We start from the raw sequence: 21,714 nt of genomic DNA, 5'->3' as shown, positions 1-21,714 counted from the left end.
CAAATGATCTTAACAACATCTCTGTAAAACATATGATTTTTGTTCACAGAAAGCATGGTGTTTAATTTTGCTAAGATTGTTTTTAGTATTGTTCCACCTCTACACATACGCCTCACCACATAACGTTGGCATCAGTATGATTTCAAATTCTTCGGAGCTCCACACCTTTCACAGAAGCCTGACACTGGCCAAGTAGAAAGGAATTCCTCTTACTTCATTTCCTCTGGATGACGGTATAATGGATCTCCTTCTCGTGTGTTTTCCTGTTTGTTTTCCCCTATGCTCCGTGTTCAGATGAATCTGTTTTTATCCTTTCTCGAAGGTGTGTCCAGGCTTGAATGGTCTTGCTTTTGTGCCTCAGTCTGCAGGCACATGAAAGAGAAAGTCTCCAGGCAAGGAATAAAGGCATCATGTCGGTGTTATGCACGTTATTATATTATTTGTGTTCGGAAAGGATTAGTTTTCCTTTAAACTTTGCTGCAATAATGAAATGATCTAATCTAGTCAAATCCAGACTGACATAGATAATTGTTTACTGAAAAGTGGCTCGTTCCGTTTCAGGATTTAAGGATTTGAATATAATACTCAGGTTATATAAACCTCAGCTGTGTCTATTATACTGTAAATATCCATGAATATTAGGTTGAGGTAGGTAATATAAAAGCCAGAATTAATAATGTAGTTTGCAATATTATTAATAAATACTGTATTATATACAATGGTATCTAGGTCAGAAGTTGGAAACAAACAGGTATTTCCAATAAAGATAGCAAGCCCAGGTATTACTCTAGTTATTACACAGCCATATTTAATTTTCCATACTAGTAAGTAAAAGGTAAAGTACTGATAGGGAAACAATGTTGGCCCCTTTGTTCCTCACTTGTAGATTTTCTCTTTCATGTGGGCACAAAAAGTATGATGGCCTCAAGGCCCACTAAACAGTAGTAAGAGCTTGTGATGATATTGATAGCTTCAAACTCCTCAGCTGCTTATTTAGATTAAACTCTACCTCATTAAAAAAGAATCAGCCAAATAAATAAATCTAAAGAATAAAACACTTGGGAGTGTGCTGATATAGGAAAATAATCAACAATGGGGTGGTGTGATGTGACCGTTCAGTATGTGAAGCAGAGTTACTGTTACCATCACAAAGTTGATTAGTTTGTTACAGCAGCATGTCCCAAAGCGTTTGATTAATTAAGGAATGACGGCCTACTTTTTAACTTACTTTTAATAACTTTTTTTACTTTTTAGCTTATAGTTACATTTTGGGGAATAGCAACAAAATAATAAAAGTTCCGTTATCACTTACGTTATTCAGCTATAAACAGTTGGTCCCTCACAAGCTTCTCTTTTTTCTTTCTCTTGAAGTTAATAAAACAAAAATGCAGGACAGCTTGACTTGTTACAGAGAACCTGTAAAGCCTTTGCCATGGCGGAAATCTTAACGACTGTTACAAAGCACTAACACTGGGAACTCTTGCATAAATGTTAAATAAACATCACCTAACAGAAAACTTCACCATGTTAACAACTATCTTATATTTACTGTATATTAACCGCGTTAGATTGTGTGGTGCATAAACTACGGTCAGAGGTGCAGTTATTGAAAATTAAGCAACAAGTTCTGACCAATCAGATTGGAGTATTCAGAACTGTGGTGTAAATATTAATAATGTTCACATACTATATGTCATCTCTCAATCATCTTGGTTGTGAATATATTGTGACAATAAGTTTAATATGACAGAAAAAAACCTACACTGTACCTAAAAACATAAAATAAATAAACATGGTGCAACGATCACCGAGATAATAGTTCCCAACAAATGAATGTTGTATATAATGCAGTATACAAAACAAAAATTTAAGAGTTAATAGTAATCTTAAAAGGTTGCAAAACCGGATGACCTCGACATTTGATGATGATGGTGAGAGCATGTGATAACATTCCACAGCATATATTTCAGTGAAAGCGGATAAGTCAATGCCACGCATAGCACACATTCCTTTAAACGGATTTCCTGTCAGTGCTACCATACAGTTGAAAACCAGGTTAAAACACCTTTTATGGAATGTATGGAATACAGGCTCCTCCACTAATATTGGCACCCTTGGTAAATATGAGCAAAGAAGGCTGTGAAAAATTGTCTTTATTGCTTAACCTTTTGATATTTTGTTAAAAAAAAAAAATAAAAAAAAATACTCTGCTCTCATGGCTATCAAACAATTGCAAACACAACACAGGTTTATAAAAAAAAATCTTTGTTAAATATAGGTGTGCAACAATCACTGACACCCTTATGAATTCATATGTGAAAAATATATTTGAAGTATATTCCGATTGATATTTAAAAAAAATTTAGTACTCCTGGGTGACTGGGAACAGGAAATTGTTCAACCATGACTTCCTGTTTCACAGGGGTATAAATATGAGGTTACACATAGGTCAAATTCCCTTAGTCATTCATAACAATGGGTTAGACCAAGGAATATATCTGTGCTGTGTGGGAAAAGGTTGTTGAGCTTCACAAAATGGGAAGTGGCTATAAGAAAATAGCAAATGCATTGAAAATGCCCATTTCTACCATCAGGGCACCATCAAGTTCCAGTAAACTGGAAATGTTATGAACCAACCTGGAATTGGGCATGTGTCTATATTGTCTCAACTCACTGTGAATAGGATGGTTCGAGTGGCCAAAAAATCAGCAAGGATCACAGCAGAAGTTTTGAAGAATTGCAGAAGTTATTTGCTTCTTGGGGTCAGAAAGTCTCCAAAACTACAATCCGAAGTCATCTACATCACCACAAGTTGTTTGGAAGGGTTTCAAGAAAAAAGTCTCTACTCTCATCAAAAAACAAACTCGATCATCTTCAGTTTGCCAGACACTACTGGAACTTCAAATGGAATCGGGTTCTATGGTAAGATGAAACCAAAATAGAGCTTTTTGCCAATAAACACCAGAGGTGGTTTTGGCACACACAGAGAGGTAGCCATATGGAAAAGTACCTCATGCCCATGGTTAAATATGGTGGTGGCTCTTTAATGTTTTGGGACTGTTTTTCTGCCAGAAGACCTGGACATTTTGTTAGAATACATGGCATCATGGACTCTATCAAATATCAACAGATATTAAATGAAAACTTGACTGCCTCTGACAGAAAGCTTGTAATGAGCAGTGGTTGGATCTTCCAGCAGGACAATGATCCAAAACGTACATCAAAATCAACAAAAAATGGTTTACTGACCACAAAATCAAGGTCCTGCCATGTTCATCCCAGTCCCCTGACTTGAAACCCATAGAAAACCTGCAGGGTGAACTGAAGAGGAGAGTCCACCAGCGTGGACCTCGAAATTTGAAGGACCTGGAGAGATTCTGTATGGAGGAATGGTTTCAGATCCCTTGCCATGTATTCTCCAACCTCATCAGTCATTATAGGAGAAGACTCAGAGCTGTTATCTTGGCAAAGAGAGGTAGCATAAAGTATTGACTAAAAGGGTGCCAATAATTGTGGCACACATATATTTAACAAAGATTTTTTTTTATAAACAAAAGCAAATGGCACACCCCCAAGCACTTTCATCACCATGGGAACCATCACACATTCGAGGAGGGGGTAACCATGACATACTGGTGTTTAGTTGATGTTCTTACTACAACATAATTATTTTCATATAAAAAGAGCCAGAGCCTTCTCATTGAATCTCAAATGAAATGAGGACCAACGAAGTATAAAATATGTGTCGGGTTAGAATGAGGTTAATAGAAATGGACAAGAATAGAGGAAGAGGTATCACAGGATATGCTGGAGCAAAGAAAGGATCTGGATGAATTTAATAAGCCCTCATTGTGATCCGTTGGAGCATTTTGCTCCACCTGCACTTTCCCCAGCCTGAACACTCATTAACACTCGACATGTGTCCCAGCCTCGGTGGACAGAATGGATTTCTTCAGGCTGCCTGCATTACACCTAATCAATACTGAACAAAAACCCCCATGGTCTGTGTGTGTGTGTGTGTGTGTTTGTGTGTGTTTGTGTGTGTTTGTGTGTGTGTGTGTTTGTGTGTGTTTGTGTGTGTGTGTGTGTGTGTGTGTGTGTTTGTGTGTGTGTGTGTGTGTGTGTGTGTGTGTGTGTGTTTGTGTGGGTGTGTGTGTGAGTGTGTAATAAATGGATATGGGGTTTCACAACTTCAGTATGGAGAGTAAAGATGGAATCTAAGCAGCATGGAAGCCCACTTGGGCTCTCCGTAAACTATATCCATGTGTCATGATCTGAAATTACACAGGGTTTATATACGTATTACATGTATTCACTTGGCATTCATTACAAATGGGGTGCAATGTGATCTGGTAGTGCTGGAATTTGAACTCACAACATTTCAGTCAGTAGCATAGAACCATAATCCCCCCATTCCTGCCCTACGGCCTGCCCTAATATTTCTGCTAGGAAAAACATAACATTTACATTGTTTATTATTATTATTATTATTATTATTATTATTATTATTATTATTATATTTTTTCTATAATACTAACCACAACAGTGCTGTTGAATTTAATTAAAACAGTGTATAATATTTCTGCACAAATGTTTCTTGACTGATGTTATAAAAAGAATTACCTTTACATACAGGAAATATCATCATGTATGGACACCATTAAAATACAGTTCCTACAGCATTTCTCTGAAGAAATAAGGAAACATTGACAGAGAATGACAGGAACGTGACTTTTTTTCTTTTCTTTCTTTTGGATTTTTCGTGTAAATGCAAATAACAGTATAAAAAGCTTCTCTGAGGCACCCTTAGCCGCATTAGCATATTCATGAAGGCAGCATTTACATTCCAAAATCTGGCCTACTTTTAAAAAGTCAACATTGTTAAAAGTATTAAAAGTCTTTACATTTGTGAGGTACAAGATATGCAGGTTTGTTGTGTAATGAAGTAAAGTTTAAACATACAGTAGCCTCTTCTGTCAGGCTTAGCCAAGTGTGGTGATTTATGTAGTGTTACCTCATGCTAGCTTATTAGCTGATTGTCTAGCTGGGTTATAGCTAGCTACATTTCAGTAGAAACCTATTAAAGACACTTTTATTTCTTTTTCTCTTCTTTCTGACATTTTCAAAGAGGAGTACAGAGAACTCTTCAATTAGCCATGAGCATGTGATAAGCCCTCAGTATAGATACATATTAGCTAACATAAAAACAGTGGCATACTAAACATACCATGTTTTATTTTCTCCTTTTACCTCAGCTCATTTAAGCTCACACTTACTCAGCATGCAGTCTTTCCTAAGTACTCAGATGACTTTGGAATTTTTTGGTCACCCTCTGAGGCTGTTCCGAGTCCTTGTAAGGTGACTCTTTATCTATTTACAACTCAGACAAAAAGGGCAGCCAGTCCATTGCTCCTTATAAGCAGCGTGATGGCTGAGAATTGAACGTTTTCATGACGTGCTTCTGTTTTCAGGTCGGTTGTCATTCCAGACGCTTCCCAGACTGGTCTGTGTTCTATCTTGGTAAATATTGAGACACTGGTGTGACCTTCAGGTGACCCGGAAATGATCCTTCAGTTGATCTGTGTCACTGATCTCACGCCATTTTTAAATCAGCTTTAAAATAGATAACACTGCTATTCTGAGGCTAGTTCAATGCTTATATATATGCTTATACAATGCTTTTATATATATATATATATATATATATATATATATATATATATATATATATATATATATAAAATATATAAACAGTCATGTGAAAAAATAAGTACACCCCATGAAAATTGTTGGCTTTGACATATTTGTATAATCAAACATATGATCCTCTTTGAAGCAGTGCCTATTAATGAAGTTAATACACTCCATCAAACGACACATAAAATTGACATTTTGAAATCATTTTCACCATTTAAATCAACTAAAAACAGATCAGTCACATGGAAAGTGTAAGTACACCCATACATTTATCACACTTTCAAATCCATAAAATTAGAATCAGGTGTTCAGGATTTGGTGCCAGTGATTAGAACCTGCTTAGGGAGTGCAGGTGGAACCTGTCTTATTTATACCCCTCTCACACCTAGGGTCTGGTGTTCCCTTTGTTATTGAGGTGTGTGGTGTCATCATGCCAAGATCTAAAGAGTTCTGTAAGGCCTTCAGAAAAAAGGTTGTGGATGCCTATGAGTCTGGCAAGGGATTTGAAAAGATCTCCAAATCGTTTGAATTGCATCATTCCACTGTAAAGAAAATAATCTACAAATGGAGCAGATTTCAAATGCCTGCCAATATGTCCAGGACTGGCCGTCCCAGGAAATTCAGCCAAAGAGCAGACTGTCTGATGCAAAAAGAAGTCTCCAAGAACCCCAAAATTTTCATCACAGGATCTGCTAGTATGTCTTGTAACTGTTGGTGTCAAAGTGCATGCTTCTACAATCAGAAAGAGATTTTTCACAAATTTGATCTGCATGGGAGGTGTGCCAGGAAAAAGCCTTTGCAAGACTATAGTCAATGAGCATATAGGCAAAGATCAGGCCTTTTGGAATAATGTGCTCTGGACAGACAAATCAAAGATAGAGTTGTTTGGCCACAGTAACAGCAGACATGTTTGGCGCAGACCAAAGACAGCTTTTCAGGAGAAACACCTCATATCAACTGTGAAGCACGGTGGTGGAAATGTTATGGTTTAGGGTTGCTTCGCTGCCTCAGACATTAAGACATTATGCAATTATTTTAACTTTCTAACTTACTTTCACAATTTTTTTTTTACTTAATAACTAACTGTCGCAAAATAATTCATTATTTCAAGTTATCTTGTTATTTCAAGACAGTATGTTGTTATTTTACTTGAATATAACATAATGTGTAATGTGTTTGTTCTTCTCTTTTGAATTGAAGTGTCTTGTACACATTGACATTCATTTTCCTTTTAACCTTTTTCAAAAACAAATTTGTAGATAAATTGTACATTTTCCTTTTTTCTATTCCAAATACATGAGATGTACAGACTTTCACTCAAGTGTATATTGTAGTTTATGCTGTTTATGTTTAAGAGAATTTTTCACTTCAGTAAAGCTTCATTTTACTCAAATGTTCAGTAACTTATTTTCTGAACTTAAGTTATATTAGTCGATTTGTCACTAATCAAAATGTTTAACTCCCTAAATTGTTTCTTTTTTATTTAAATCACTTTTAATCAATCTGATTCTTAACCAGATTATGAGAGTATTATTCATTTATGGACTATGTACATACATTAAATGACACAAAGCATACACAACTATTCAGCTTTTCTGTGGTTTTCATGTGAACGGTCCTCTTTTAGATTAGAACTGAAAGACAAAACTGATAGTGCAGGCTTCTTTTTCAGTCCTGCGGATCTCTTGTGGTTCGTGTGTGTGTGTTGTGGTCCAGTCACTCGGTTCAGTCCTCAGTGTAAACACAGTATTATGGCTTATCAGTATGCAGACATTGCAGATTCTATCCTGTGTTTTTTGGGACGGTGTTTACTGTATGCTGTTTGTGCCCCATGGAAACAGACATGTGCCTGTTTAAAGATGGAGCCCCGATTATCACTCACTGAAAGAAGGGGGTGTGACTGTGAGCTTGTTGAGCTATTTTGGTACTCCCAAAAGGGTTGCCATAGCAACCTGGAGTCATCATTTAAAAAAAAGGACTGATTCTCAAAGAGCGCCACTGCTTAGGTGGTCAGCAGAGATGCTTCTGTCTGCAAGCTTGATTAGTTACTTCTTTACTACCACCAGCTTCAGCTTTAGATTAATTTTTCACTTGAAATTTTGAGACAAATGATTCTACAAGTTGTTTGTTCACTGCAATGTTTGATAGATTTTTGCTCTGCAGAACTTTAAGTACATTGTAAATATAAATTACGTACAAAACATTAGCGTTACATGGGAAGCTGGGGTAAAACTTCCTTCAGAGGTGCTGCTTGGTGATTTTTAAAAGAATGTTTAATCTGAATCTAATCCACTTGAAAAGAAGCTTCATCACTCTTCACATGATAATATCATATCATAGTTTTTCATCATCTGACTGGATCAGTGTTGGGATCGAATACCTGGATTTTCACACTATATTTGGCTTTCTATATATGGATTACATATATACAGTTTTAGGAAACATTTCTTCACCCTTAGAGTGCCTTGAAATCAAAATAGGTATTTGAGAGCTTTTAGTACCTGTCCTTCAGTGTTATTGACATCAGTATGACAGTAATTTTTTTTATATAGTTTTGGATATATTATTGTTTTAATATTATAGATTGTTATTTCTATGAAAACTTTTTTTTTTGTGATGACTTATACCTGTACTAATTTTTTAATTGTCCAATTAAATGCTCTCTAGAATGTATATGTCCTGCCCCCAGGGGTGGGTCTTGCACTACAATAGCAGCAAACATGGTGTTTCGGAGGGTTTTTGGAGGCATTTTTCTGCACACTAGTTCCTTTTGTATCCATCCCTTGCTGGAGAATCGATGGTTGGAATTTATTCATTTAGCAGAGGGTGAAATTTGTGGAAGTTGGTGGTTATGTAACAGGCACTTTTCATAAGTATTAAAATGTATTGTACTATTTAAAATTTATTACAACACTACCACTCAGGTTTCAGCTGCCTCCCGCTGACAGTAAACTTTGGTTTAAACACGACATCGTCTAGGATGTCTATGTCGACAGGCGTGGGTGAAGGCGAGAAAGTGAGAAATCTTCCACAGTTGAAAAAAAGGATCTTGTTAAACTCTTCACTGTTCTCCATCTTTAGCTAGATGACTCAGCTACTGTCAAGTTTGTTTAGATTCAGTGGAGGTGTGGCCTAAAGGAAATTCCTCAACAGAATGAATTTAATTATGACTCTCAAGCCATTTCATGAGGACTTTAAGGGATTTTTGAATGTTTCACTGTCATAAAAGTTCACCATAGAAGCCTTTTAGGAAGCTAACAACCCTTTTTTTTATCCATTGACTGTTTAAAGAACTTTCTAAGACTGAAGGTTAAACATCAGGCTGATATGTTGTAAATTTCTATACAATTCTTGTGAATTTGTGATACTGAGACTATTTGGGGATTTACTGCATTGTGGCACTAGCATGAGGTAGATTTTCTGAATGAACAGATTCTGTTCTAGTCAGTGTACCAGCTTTTTGTTTTTTCATATTAATGCAGGATTTGTCATGCAGCTCAGTCTTTGGATGAACCCTCTGCCCTCATGCTGCTGATTCCTGGTCTGTTCTGCTGCATCGGGATTAAATTACACTGTGGCCTGATAAACAGACTATAGACGCCTGGACTTCAGGCCTGAGCCATTTATACCTGCTGGGTTTTAAGACGAGTCAATGTTTAACCCTCATGTGCTGTTCAGTGAATAGTAATAGATATCTTGATGTCTGAAACACTTATCTTATATTTTAATCTTATTTGTTATCACTAAAACCCGTATTTACGGAACAAGCTCTTCCTGTGGTTAGGGAACCTCCTTATGGCAGGGTAAATAATAGATGGATGGAAAGTGACACGTTGCAAAAAAATAATAATTTAGTACATGAAAATATCTTCAAATATAGGCAGTGTTATCTAATATTTCTCAATATAAGTTTATAAACAAAAAAAAATTGACTAGGTTTACTTTCAGGCATATTCAACCTTTCAAGCTCAATATTTCAAGCTTAAAATGATCTTATTTCTTTGGCAGGTCATTTTGCCAATTTCAAGCATTTATTTCTAGAAAGAACCACCTAAATAAGATCATTTCAAGCTTGAAGTTAGTAAATATGTCTAAAATATGAAAAAATAGTTGAATATGATTTTAAAACAGTCTTTTTAAGGTTTATTAGAGAAACTAAATTAAGCAGAACGTTTCATGGAAAAGTGTGTGTGTGTGTGTGTGTGTGTGTGTGTGTGTGTGTGTGTGTGTAAAATTAGTTGTTGAATACTACGAATGTCCAAGAAATGGCAAAAAATTGATGAGGAACATCTTTACATTTTTATTCTCGTAAGAAAAATGTCAGAATGCATTCATATACATGAATATGCAAATTGGACACACCCACAAGTAGCCTAATATTACAAACTTAGTTAACTGGCTATCTAAATGCTAGTTAATTTGCTTGCATGTGTCAAAGGTCGACACAAGTTTGATTTTAGTATCTGACTCTCTGAGTCTCAGTTTGCATCATCATGTTCTCAGCAATAACTAACCAAATCTGTCAGAATGTCTCTTAACAATAAACATTAGCTAACTATTAGGTTAAAATGCAAGGTTTGGCAGCCAGATGTCACCCTCTGATCTCAGACATGATTGGTTCAAAGCCATGGAGCATATTTTTTTTGACAAAACAAATGTAATGGTCCCAAAATCATTTTTGTTTGTTTGTTTGTTTTATGTTTTATGGTAACAATAAGTAAAATGGTAACACATTTTTGAGTTGATGGTAGTTTTTTTTCTCACTTCGACTCAAATGCACATCTGTTTTCCATACAACATGCATGCATTCATTTCAGGTGTGTGTGGTGTGTTGCAGGTGGCAGGAAGAGCTGTCTAGACGAGAGCAGATGGAAACGATGCTGGAGACACTGCAAGAGGTGAACTCACCTTCACACACACACGCGCACACACACACATGCACACCTACACTCCCTATCAAAAGTGCATTAAAAAATACCCATACCCTACACACGGATGTTTCATTACCATAAATAATAATAAGGAAAAACAGGCTTAACAAACCTAACTATTATGTAACCTATCATGAGAAAGTACGTTGACGAACCTTCACATGAAACATTACATAAGACTAGAAAGTCTAATAAGCCGATTTCATTTACCAAGCAGGAGCTTTTGGGTACTTTCCTTTTAAATATCCATGCATCGTCACCTCATACTTGAGCCTGATGCTCATGCACAGTGATACCAAACTGTGTGCTGAGGAAGAAAGGGAGTTTTGTAGATAGCAGTTCCATTATACAGTGTCAGAAACTACAAATATGAGATTTAGTTTTTTTGTTAGCAACCTTAGCTTTGTGGTTCCAGTGTGAAACAAAGGAAGCAAACTTCAGACACTAAATATGTCTTAACTCACTAAATAGCTTTGGGGAAAATAGAAAGTAGCAGTTCCACTACTTCTAGGATCCAGTCAATCAAACTAAGACTGTATTAAAAAATAAATAAATAAATAATAATAAAAAAAGACCTCAGTCAAATATCATAACTTAAACTCAATCAGCCAAAAACAGTCTAAGCACAAACCGTATAGGATTTTTCTCTCCGTTTCAAAGCCATAGTTATGTGCAGTATCGAATTGACAAAACATCATTAATCAAAGGCCATAGGTAAGACATCTCAGTAGTGTGTGCAGGATTTCTTCAACACCCTAAAGAAATCCTGCACACATTAAGATCCAATCTCTGCATCTCTGACCCGACTGGAAATCAATAGACAACTGCGTATCTGTTTGTACTAAAGATCACGGCTCGGTTCGGTTCGGCTCGGCTCAGCAAAAAAAAGCATGAACAGACCATTCCCACGAGAGCCTCACATTCCATGCAACCTTTAACATTTTGTTCTGAGCCACATGGGCTCGCTCATTAACCTTCATCTTCTTCTTTGGGCCTGTTACAGAGTACATTCTCTGTTTATGCAGGGGTCCAGAGCAGGTGTGGGGAAAGCTCTCATTTCTAGACTAGTAAAAAGTATGGAATTCAGAAAAGCCTTTGGAGGGAAAAAATATGAGCATCCTGTGGTCAAAGTGAAAATCAATACACTGGGTTGGGCCTTTTCTCAACAAAAAAAAACAACTTAAAATATTAACAAGAAATCTGTACATATAAACTTTAAATAAATGCACGATGGCTTAGTGGTTAGTACGTTTGCATTGCACCTCCAGGGTTGGGGTCTCGAATCCCGCCTCCGCCCTGTGTTTTGTCCAGGTACTCCGGTCTCCTCCCCCAGTCAAAAGACATGTGTTATAGGCTGATTGGCATCTCCAAATTGTTCGTATAGTGTGTGATTGTGTGTGTGATTGTGCTCTGTAATGGGTTGGCGTCCCGACCAGGGTGTCCCCCACCTTATGCCCTGAGTTCCCTGGGACAGGCTCCAGGCTCCCCTGCCACCCTGTGTAGGATAAGCGGTATCCTACAAAGAATAAGTGTATGCAACATGATTGTAATAATTATAATAATATAGTAATAATAAAAAATCAAAAATTAGGGATGTAGCTGTCTGATCATAAGTGTCAGTATCAAGATATAGATAACCATGACATATTTTTCAATCAAGTCCACTGATGACCAGCGTATGATCTCAGGACACAACTGAAAACACATTTGCCATAATATCTCTGATGTTTTGCATAACTTGGCAACAGAAGCCCACAATGAGTCACTTGGTAGCTGTGAGGATGTCAATATCAGATCAGTATGAAGTATCGGACAGCCTTTGGACCTCTGTGTTATAGCAAATATGAAATAAATGATAGTACAGGTCTAATGAAAAGTATATTTAATTTTTTTTGTTCATTTGCATTCAATACATAGAGTATCAGGATGATCTCTATTCCTATATCTGTATGTGTGTGTGTGTGTGTGTTCTCAGAGCGCTCAGGAGTCAGAGTCCATTCAGGAAGAGCTGAGGAATAAAGTGGAGCGATTAAAGGCTGAACTGGTGGTCTTCAAAAGCCTCATGAGTGATGTAAGTGAGCTGTCATAGACCTCTATATCCTTTATTAGTGCCTTTGCTCTAGACAGTGTGCCACGGCTTGATAAATTAACCATGATCCGGCATTTTGTCGTTGTTTCCACAGTTAATTGAGCCATATCATATCTAAGTGCTTTATTTGGTTCTCCTTCTTACGCAGATCTCATATTAGTCAAGCTGGACCATGTAGGCGGAGCTTAAAATAGTGCAGAACCCTGACTGGTCAAATGCAGTAATTGCATAACAGTCCTGATAAGGTCTCTGGCTGGAACCAGAACTGCATAGCGATCTTCATAAGGAGTGTAATGATTGTCTGCCAAAGAGCTTTCTTTTCTTTTCAGAGCTCATTTTTTGGCATGTTTATGAGACTATTTTAAATAGAATGTTATTCGTTTAAGATTCACTTACATACCAGAATGTCTTTCTTGTCGTTGATATTTAGCTTGATTATATTTCCTACCACCTTCAAATCATGCCACGTTCCAACTGAATTCCTATTGACTGTGTTTGGTCATAACATCAGACATAACATCATGCAGTTGAAATCCTTCCTAGCGCACTACATTCACAGTAGAGTACGATTCAGAGACTCAGTCGTAGAAAATGGCAAGACAAACCTTTTTGTAATTTTACTTATTAAAGTACGGGCACTCTTACCATCAACTATACAACAAATACTTTAACATCCATGATTTTTCTTTTCCTTAAAAAAAACCAAAAAACAATTTATCGCTAAACATTTAGTCATCTTATGCAGCAGCAAGACAATAAATCGGGTACATCATACCAGACATCTGTAGTCACAATACAGTATGATCCCATCTTGTGATAGGGATAATACGGAGTCGACCTTATTTGTACTTTTCCCTCCAGCTCTGTTAATGTGAGAACCCAGCTAACGCAGTATACCAGCAGTGGCTCGGTAAGGTCTGATCAGCTCTGCCTCACATTGCATAGACATGATCTCAAGCCTTATAAACTGTAAGACTGCTGGAATGCTTCATCACTGACCTGATTATTGTGGAACGTGTAAACAGTTTATTGAGGTGTCATCTGGATTTCCGTCTGGATTTCTCTTGTGTTGTTTAGTTTAGTCACACTGACTGATCGTGTCAGCTAAGAAAATTAGGTAGTGGCTTTAAACATGTCTTAGTAAAACCGCTTCAATTACCTCTTATTTATAACAGTTTGTTAGTGTTAGAATTACTGTGATGCATGTAAAGAAGATGTATATTTTTTTCATATTGTTTTAATAATAAACATACTTTAAAATCTAACTAAATCAGCGATCAAGTCAGCGATCAAGTCACGTAATGAACAGAAAGGACGTTTTTTTCATAACCTTTTTACCCATCTTTACCAAGGGTGCCAATAATTCTGGATATGACTGTACATAATGGCATGTACTTATGCTTGTGCAAAGTGGCTTATACACAAATATTTGATTACACACATACATGTCTATACATACATATGTATAATGGCTTATACACATACATAGTATCTCAAGGTTTCTTCATCATGTCGTTCTTGCCGCCGTCGCCTCTGGCCTGCTTATTAGGGAGAAATTTATACATTTAAAGTTTATATCCGGAATTTTTTTAGACATATTTCTGTAAAGCTGCTTTGTGACAATATCCATTGTTAAATGCGCTGAGTCTTATACACATACATCGTTATATGTACATATAGTAGATAGACATATACTGTATGCATACGAAGTGGAATATACACATTTATAGTGGCTTATGGATATATATATATATATATATATATATATATATATATATATATATACACACACACACACACACACACACAGTGGCTTATAAATGTACGTAGTGGTTTATGCACATGTATGTAGTATCTTATACACATATATAAGAGATTATGGATTATATACATTTTATACATACACACAAACACACACACACACACACATATATATATATATATATATATATATATATATATATATATATATATATATATATATATACATATATATATATATATACCCCTTTGGTTGAACAATGTCCTGTTTCTAGTCACCCAGGTGTACTAAAAAAAAATTTAAATATCAACGTCAAATATTTTTTTTTCACATGAATTCATTGGAGTGCCAATAACTGTTGCACACCTATATTTAACAAAGTTTTTTTTTTTTAAGAACCTGCGTTTTGTGTGCAATTGTTTGATATCCATGAGAGCAGAGTATTTTTGTGATTTTTTTTTTTTAACAAAAGTTCAAAAAGTTAAACAATAAAGACAATTTTTCACAGCCTTCTTTGTTCATATTTTCCAAGGGTGCCAATATTAGTGGAGGGCACTGTACACACATTTATTTATATATATATATATATATATATATATATATATATGGACATACATATGCATGTATAAAGTGGTATAAATTACACATATAAAGTTTTTTAAAATGTTTTGGTATTTTTATAATAATTGGAAAATAGCTTCATGATTGTCAAGGGTTTTCTAATAAGTTATCGTTGATGTTCACTGTAAAGGGTGGCCGGCATCCTGCTTCTCGTTCTAGAGCTGCAGAAAACATGAGAAGGGTCCCTGATCTGAAAGTAAGGAAGAATTTAACATGGCAATGTCTGTTCTCCAAGACTAACTCGCCTGGTGTGGCTATAATTACAACTGATCCATGTTAAGGATCTGACAGGGAGAATGCAAACACTAATCACAAAATGGCTGATGTTATTCTGGCTTAGTGCTGTCATGTAGCATGAAATTATTTTTTAAGGGTAGAAATGTAACATCAACTTGTAAATAAAATTTGCTTGTTTTGTTTGAGCCTTAAACATGTTAGTTTTTGTCAGGATAAATTAAAAGAACAGTATTTAATGTACACAATTTTCAGCTCATCCTAAATGCATCTGTAATTGTGTACTAGAGCTAATATTGCTAGCATGTAAAATATCGTTCATCATACAGAGTGCTAACTAATACCATTGGTACATAAAATAGCAGTATAGCAGGGTAATAAGTAAGGAAGAAAACATTTGGGAATGTTGTGTTATAGGAAATTGATCAATGACGGGGAACCACATGAGTTGGGTTATGGTTCAGACATGCAATTTGCACAATACTAAACGTAGCAATAACTCCTGTTCAAACCTGAAGACAGAAACTCGTCAACAATAGTTCATCATGTGCTGGCTGATGAACTATATTTGGAGTTTGAGGAATATTGTGTACATTTTGGGTTTTTTGCTGAACTCTTCCTTTTAATGAATGGATTCTAACATGAAGTGAAGTTTTGAATGTTTTCTTTAACCATTCCTTATCTGCCATATAACATTTTAACAGATATTCATACTGCACAAGAGGCCAACTAGTAGGAATTTTTATAGTTTCGTCATGTGACACTACATCTTTCCTCTGTTTGCCCAAAACAGTATGTTTGAACCAGAGATATAAGCTTTACTAATAATATTTAGAAGGAACTTTTAGCACCTTTTAATAAATGATATGCCATACAAATAGACACATTATTTTAACCAAATAATACGCTTGTTTATTTGCAGCAAATGTCCGAGCTGGACTCTAAAATCCAGGAGAAAGCCATGAAAGTGGACATGGACATCTGCAGGAGAATCGACATCACGGCCAAACTCTGTGATGTAGCGCAACAGAGAAATTCTGAAGACATAATATTCAATGTCAGTCCGTCCAGGGCTCCAGCGGTGCGTCTCTCTCTCTCTCTCTCTCTCTCTCTCTCTCTCTCTCTCTCACACACACACACACACGAAATGGTCTCACAAAGGCAATACAAACAGAACACAAAGTCTATGTTTGACATTGATGCATATTGACACAAAAGTAACCAGACCACACACAGAGAATGCAACTCTTATGCACACACACTCATGCACAAACCCAGACCACACACTGGTACGAAGCACAGACCAACAGATCTGCTGATGCAGAACATTTGCATATACCGGTGTCACATTCCAGGTACTGAGCTGACCAAAGCCTAACACTGTATCTTTACAGAAACTGTTGAGATTTCACCAGATTTATATATCTCCTGAACGACCCTTTATAGATTGCTAATGTGTGAGAATATCAATACAGTGCAAGAGCTGGAAACCTGACCTTGTGTTTTACATCTCTATATAGAATATAGAGAGGTCGGCGTGAGGTCCTTGTAAAGTTGCCAGTAACCCTCTTCATCTCCCCTTATCACGCATCTTCACTGGGTTTATGTCATTATGTTCAGGATGTCTTTTATTGATAAACCTCAAAAAATTCAAACCATGCTTTACAATTATTTGAACATGCAGTTAAAATAATTAGCAGTAAAAGATGTCTGGTGTGAATAAATATCTTGCATTTTAGTTTGTAATCTTCAGTAGTTAATTCCGTAGCTTCTATGCCACATTTTAAGCTATAGTGCTCAGGGCTTGATTAACATTTATGCTGAGTAGGCTGTATCTTTGTACAGGAATATTCTGGACTCAAAAATGCACATGATTTTTAACTTGGATGGATGGATGGGTTTTTAGGTTATACAGATTGGTATTTTGGTAAAAAATCTGGTATTGAAATTATTAGAAAGCAGCATGGTACCCGTAAACATTAAGCCGCTGAAATTGTATGCTAATTGAACTAGCTTCCCAACATAGCTAATGTAGTGATTAACAAAATTGTGATTGTTATATTTATATTTAACAACCTTTGAATACGTCAATATTTTGAGAAAATTAGGATGAATGAGATACTAAAATCAAATTTGTATTAACATGTTACAAAGTGAGACTTAATTGCTTATCTAGCTACTATATTCGGAGTGGCAGGAGGACATGGGGGCATTTCCAAATACCGGGCTGGGGGTTCGAATCCTGCCTCAGAGCTTGCATGTTCTCCATGTGCCTCAGGGGTTTTCTCCCCTAGTCCAAGGACATGCGTTGTAGACTGATTGGCATTTCCAAATTGTCTGTAGTGTGTGAATGTGTGTGCGATTGTGCTCTGTGATGGGTTCACACCTCATCCATGGTGCCCTGAGTTCCCTGGGATAGGCTCCAGGCTCCCCGCGACTATGTGTAGCGGTATAGAAATTGATGGATATTCCTAGGCTGTCTGTACACAAAAACTCTTATGCCAGTTGTTTGTCATATTTTTAATTTGAGGTCACCACTATATCCATAATATAAATATGATTTTTTTAAATTATTATTATTATTGAATCAAACTAACAAGTTCATTCTTTTTTTTCATAAATTCTATCTGGTTTCAAACATAAAGTGAAGGTTTATCAGATCAGATGCATTAGATTAGGGTTTAAACAACTCTGCAGGACTGTAAGGTTCCGCTGCCTTTGTGTGACGTAGTGCCATAGGTTTTGGTTGTTTTGTTTTGCAAAGTGTACACATGAGCATTCTCTTTTTATGCCTGATGATGGTCTTTTCTGCACGTATGTGGTCTCAGGGGCCCGTGGCCTGTAGGAGAAAAGAGAAGAAGGCTTTGTCAGATGAGGAAACCTCAGAGATGGATGCAGATCCAAGCACGTCGGAAGAGGAAGCGGCGGGACCACTCAACATCACGGACGAGATGAAGCGCATGCTCAATCAGCTGTGAGTTGCAGTTCAGAAACAAATAGTGTAAAGGTATGTTCACACATACAGTGACTCACAGCGAGAAAGTGACTGGAAACCATTCGTTTTCAATGATGGCTGGCGACTTCTGGTGACATGAGCGCCAGCGACCGTTGGCGACTAGATGTTGGCGTGGTCAGCGATGTCATAAAATTGAGAAAAGTTTAACTTTAAACAAATTTGGAGGGACTTGGTGCTACCAATGGGAACAAAGACAGTAGAGCGCGTGTGATCCTTGATTCGCCATGCTGCCTGCGAGTCCGAATTGTTTCGTGGACCTAGACAGTCGCAGATAGAAGGCCGCAATGGCAAAGAGCATACACTGCTTCTCTTTCATCTCGTAGGAAATGATGTGTATATACGCTGGTGAATTTTATATACAAACGCTCTCCATCCAGAATGTTTCATTTCAGTGTCAAGAAAACTGGTTTGTTGTGGAATGCTAAAAACTTAGTGCATAGTACAGCGACTGGGGACTTGCAGCGATAAAATTGCTGTATGTGTGAACTTACCTTATATTCTGGGACAGAATTGTTGGTTATTAAAACAGTTTATGGATTGTTGTTAGAATATCCTCTGTCGCCACCAAGTGGTGAAATGAAAAACTGCAAAAATATAAAATAAAATCCTCCATATCTCTGGATTTATGAGTTCTGCAAGTCTAGATCTTATCTACTTCCTTTCCTAAATTATTTCATGTCCTTTCTCTGCTATGGCAGCTATCTTTTCTTTACTCTCTGCTCTTTTTTTTTCTTCCGCCTTTCCTTCTCTCTTCCCTATTTTTTCCTCGTGCTGCAGACATTGCTCAGATAACTCATTTGTTGCCAGGAGGGAGAATTTTGACATCGACGATGATTGTGACAGTTTGACGTGGGAAGAAAATGAGGAAACGCTGCTGCTGTGGGAGGACTTCACCAACTACAACGTGCCGTTCATTAGCACCACAACCAATGGTGCAGACTGTGAAGGAGGCAGCCAGGAAGCCGTGAGTTTGTGCTGACCTCTCAGATGCCAGGCTGACCAGCATTTTCAGCCTAATCTCGATCTATGCGTCTGTAGCACTTAATAATTTTCACGCATTTCCTTGCACTGGGAAAAGAATGGAAAAGATGTTTCCTTCAAACTCAGTCTATGTCAGTAAACGCAACTGTAGAACTGTAATGTAACATGTAGAACGCTTAATTTTTCCTCTTAAAGGCATCCATGCCTGAAAAAATTATGTACAACTCCTGTTTTACATAGCAGGTGGATGGTGCTGTTGAATTAATGATGGCAAGAAAGATGAAGGATGAAAATCAGCACGTAAATTCATCTTAGTTACTTGTATGCATCCTGTTTTTCCAGTGAGATTAATTATTAAATTCAACATTGAATCAACTTTTAGGACTATTAGTAGTTAATAGGCAAGTGTACAGACTCCCTCATTGTGTGTCCGTTATCATGTTTGGCAGGATTGCAGTCTGGGAAGTCTCATTGATGAGACCGAGACGCTTTTCAAGACCAGGGAAGAGGAATACCAGGCAACAATCGGCCAGATCGAGGTTAATATTGTGTCTGTATTTCTATTTGTCATTATTGTCATGTTTTCATTTGTAGTATTTCTTGAGATTTGTTTGTCTATTGCTTTCCATGGGATATAAATAACTTTTTTTTCTGGTGTAATTTACTGTAGTAACCACTGCCAGATATTAATGTATGTAACTCCTGCTATCACACTCTCTCACTCTCCACCTTTTTTTCAGATGGAGTTGGCTACAGCTAAGAGTGACATGAATCGGCACCTCCATGAGTACATGGAAATGTGCAGTATGAAGAGAGGGTTGGACGTACAGATGGAGACGTGCAGAAGAATGATCAAGGGCGGGAGGTAATGGCTACTGAGTTTTATTCAGTATTCATAGCAAATCCCTTTTTTAAATCCCTCTTGAATTCTTGCCCTGGTCATATAGTACTCAATTAATCAATATTAATCACGTTTTTTACACAGTTTACGAATGATTGTGCTTTCCTTAAAATGACTTCTGCCCACCTCTAAATCTTTTTTTGTATGGAAGTAAAATAATGTTGAATAGCACTAATCTGGGGGAAAACATGCATTGCATTAACAGTTCTTGCATTTTAATGCATTATATTTTCAGGGCTTGCATTTTTGGGGGTTGCAATTCAACATGGTTATATATTTAAGCTGTGAATATTTCAACTAGAAACATTTCACACACAATTTCATTATTAAAAATTCGATAATCAATATTCACTTTCCAAAGTTAATTTACAAAATATTTAGTTTGTTTAAAAATACCATTAATATTCGACAGGCAAATTTCAGTCCATTTCATTTTTCTTTACGAATTCACTTCCACAAATTCAGTGGTTCACATTTGGTTGAATTGCACATATTGGATTGCTGGATTTCAACATTGAACATAGGAAAATTGCAGGAAAAGCAGAGGAGTACCAATGCATAATCTCCACCTGCTGCTAATCCACCTCACCAGCAGGTGGTGCAAGTAGGCATTGATGAAGACCAAAGCAACAGGTAGAGCCTGTTATCCATATTTTTGGCCTTGAACATGTTTGATTAAAAAAAAAAAGGGGGACTGCATACAAGGAAAATCCCCCAAACCCACTATAAAATATGGCAGCTGATAATGAATGATATTGGTCTGGAGGGACTCATGAACACTGATGTAATCATGAATTCTCCTGAATACCGGTATTTTAACCCAAAACAGGTTTGCCTCTGCGAGGAGGTTATGACTTGGCCGTAGATAGAACTTTTAATGCAGTATTTTTACAATGGCCATCTGTGTCTGGATTTAAACCTCGCTGAAAACCAGTGTTCTGTTTTGAATAGATGCACAAACCTACAAATAAAGAAGATTAACATATTCTGTATGGAAGCGGATCCAGGATCACTGTATAAGTGTCTCTTACCTTGTTAGACTACAGATAGAGGCTCATTCTTATTCTCGTCATCAAATATTAATTGTAGGGATAATGATGTGTTTTCTTTAAAGAAAAAATAAAGGAAGAAAATGCTTACAGGTACATAGTATGTATTACTTCTTTTATATGTCCACTTTTGCTCATTTTCATGAAGGGTGCTAATATTTATGAAGCTGTAAATTTCATGCAGAGACTTCTAAGTTTGTGAGTTCTAAATCTGCAAATGTGTTAGTTGAAGTAACATTTCAAACATGTCTGTGGACTGGGATTATGGGAAGGATAAATGTGATGAAACCTTCAAAAAGGTACTGGAGATAACAGCTGTTTTAATGCTAAACATAGAATGGGGTAGATTATCTTTCTATTATGCAAATGCAACCAAAATCGCTTCCGTTTTAAGCTAGCCTCGCAAGCTTCTAGCATTCACCACGGATTTACT

General features: G+C 36.7%; 1 protein-coding gene across 4 annotated transcripts in view; it reads left to right on the top strand.

The window, feature by feature from the left end:
• The window catches only part of iffo2b (intermediate filament family orphan 2b), a 43,418-nt gene that overhangs the window by 18,697 nt on the left and 3,007 nt on the right, over positions 1-21,714 (top strand). Inside the window, exons 2-9 of one of the 4 annotated variants that reach the window (XM_053652785.1) lie at positions 10,535-10,595; positions 12,604-12,699; positions 15,231-15,296; positions 16,257-16,415; positions 18,163-18,308; positions 19,158-19,314; positions 19,781-19,870; positions 20,072-20,196. In XM_053652785.1, coding sequence (XP_053508760.1) covers positions 10,535-10,595; positions 12,604-12,699; positions 15,231-15,296; positions 16,257-16,415; positions 18,163-18,308; positions 19,158-19,314; positions 19,781-19,870; positions 20,072-20,196 — 900 coding nt within the window. Of the gene's footprint in view, positions 1-10,534; positions 10,596-12,603; positions 12,700-15,230; positions 15,297-16,256; positions 16,416-18,162; positions 18,309-19,127; positions 19,315-19,780; positions 19,871-20,071; positions 20,197-21,714 lie in introns of all 4 variants that reach the window. The other 3 variants (XM_053652783.1, XM_053652787.1, XM_053652786.1) reach the window with 3 other exon arrangements.

Source organism: Ictalurus furcatus, chromosome 21 (assembly GCF_023375685.1).
Source record: "Ictalurus furcatus strain D&B chromosome 21, Billie_1.0, whole genome shotgun sequence".
Taxonomy (NCBI): Eukaryota; Metazoa; Chordata; class Actinopteri; order Siluriformes; family Ictaluridae; genus Ictalurus; species Ictalurus furcatus.
Note: the sequence above shows the minus strand (reverse complement) of the source record. Positions and strands in the feature narration are given on the sequence as shown.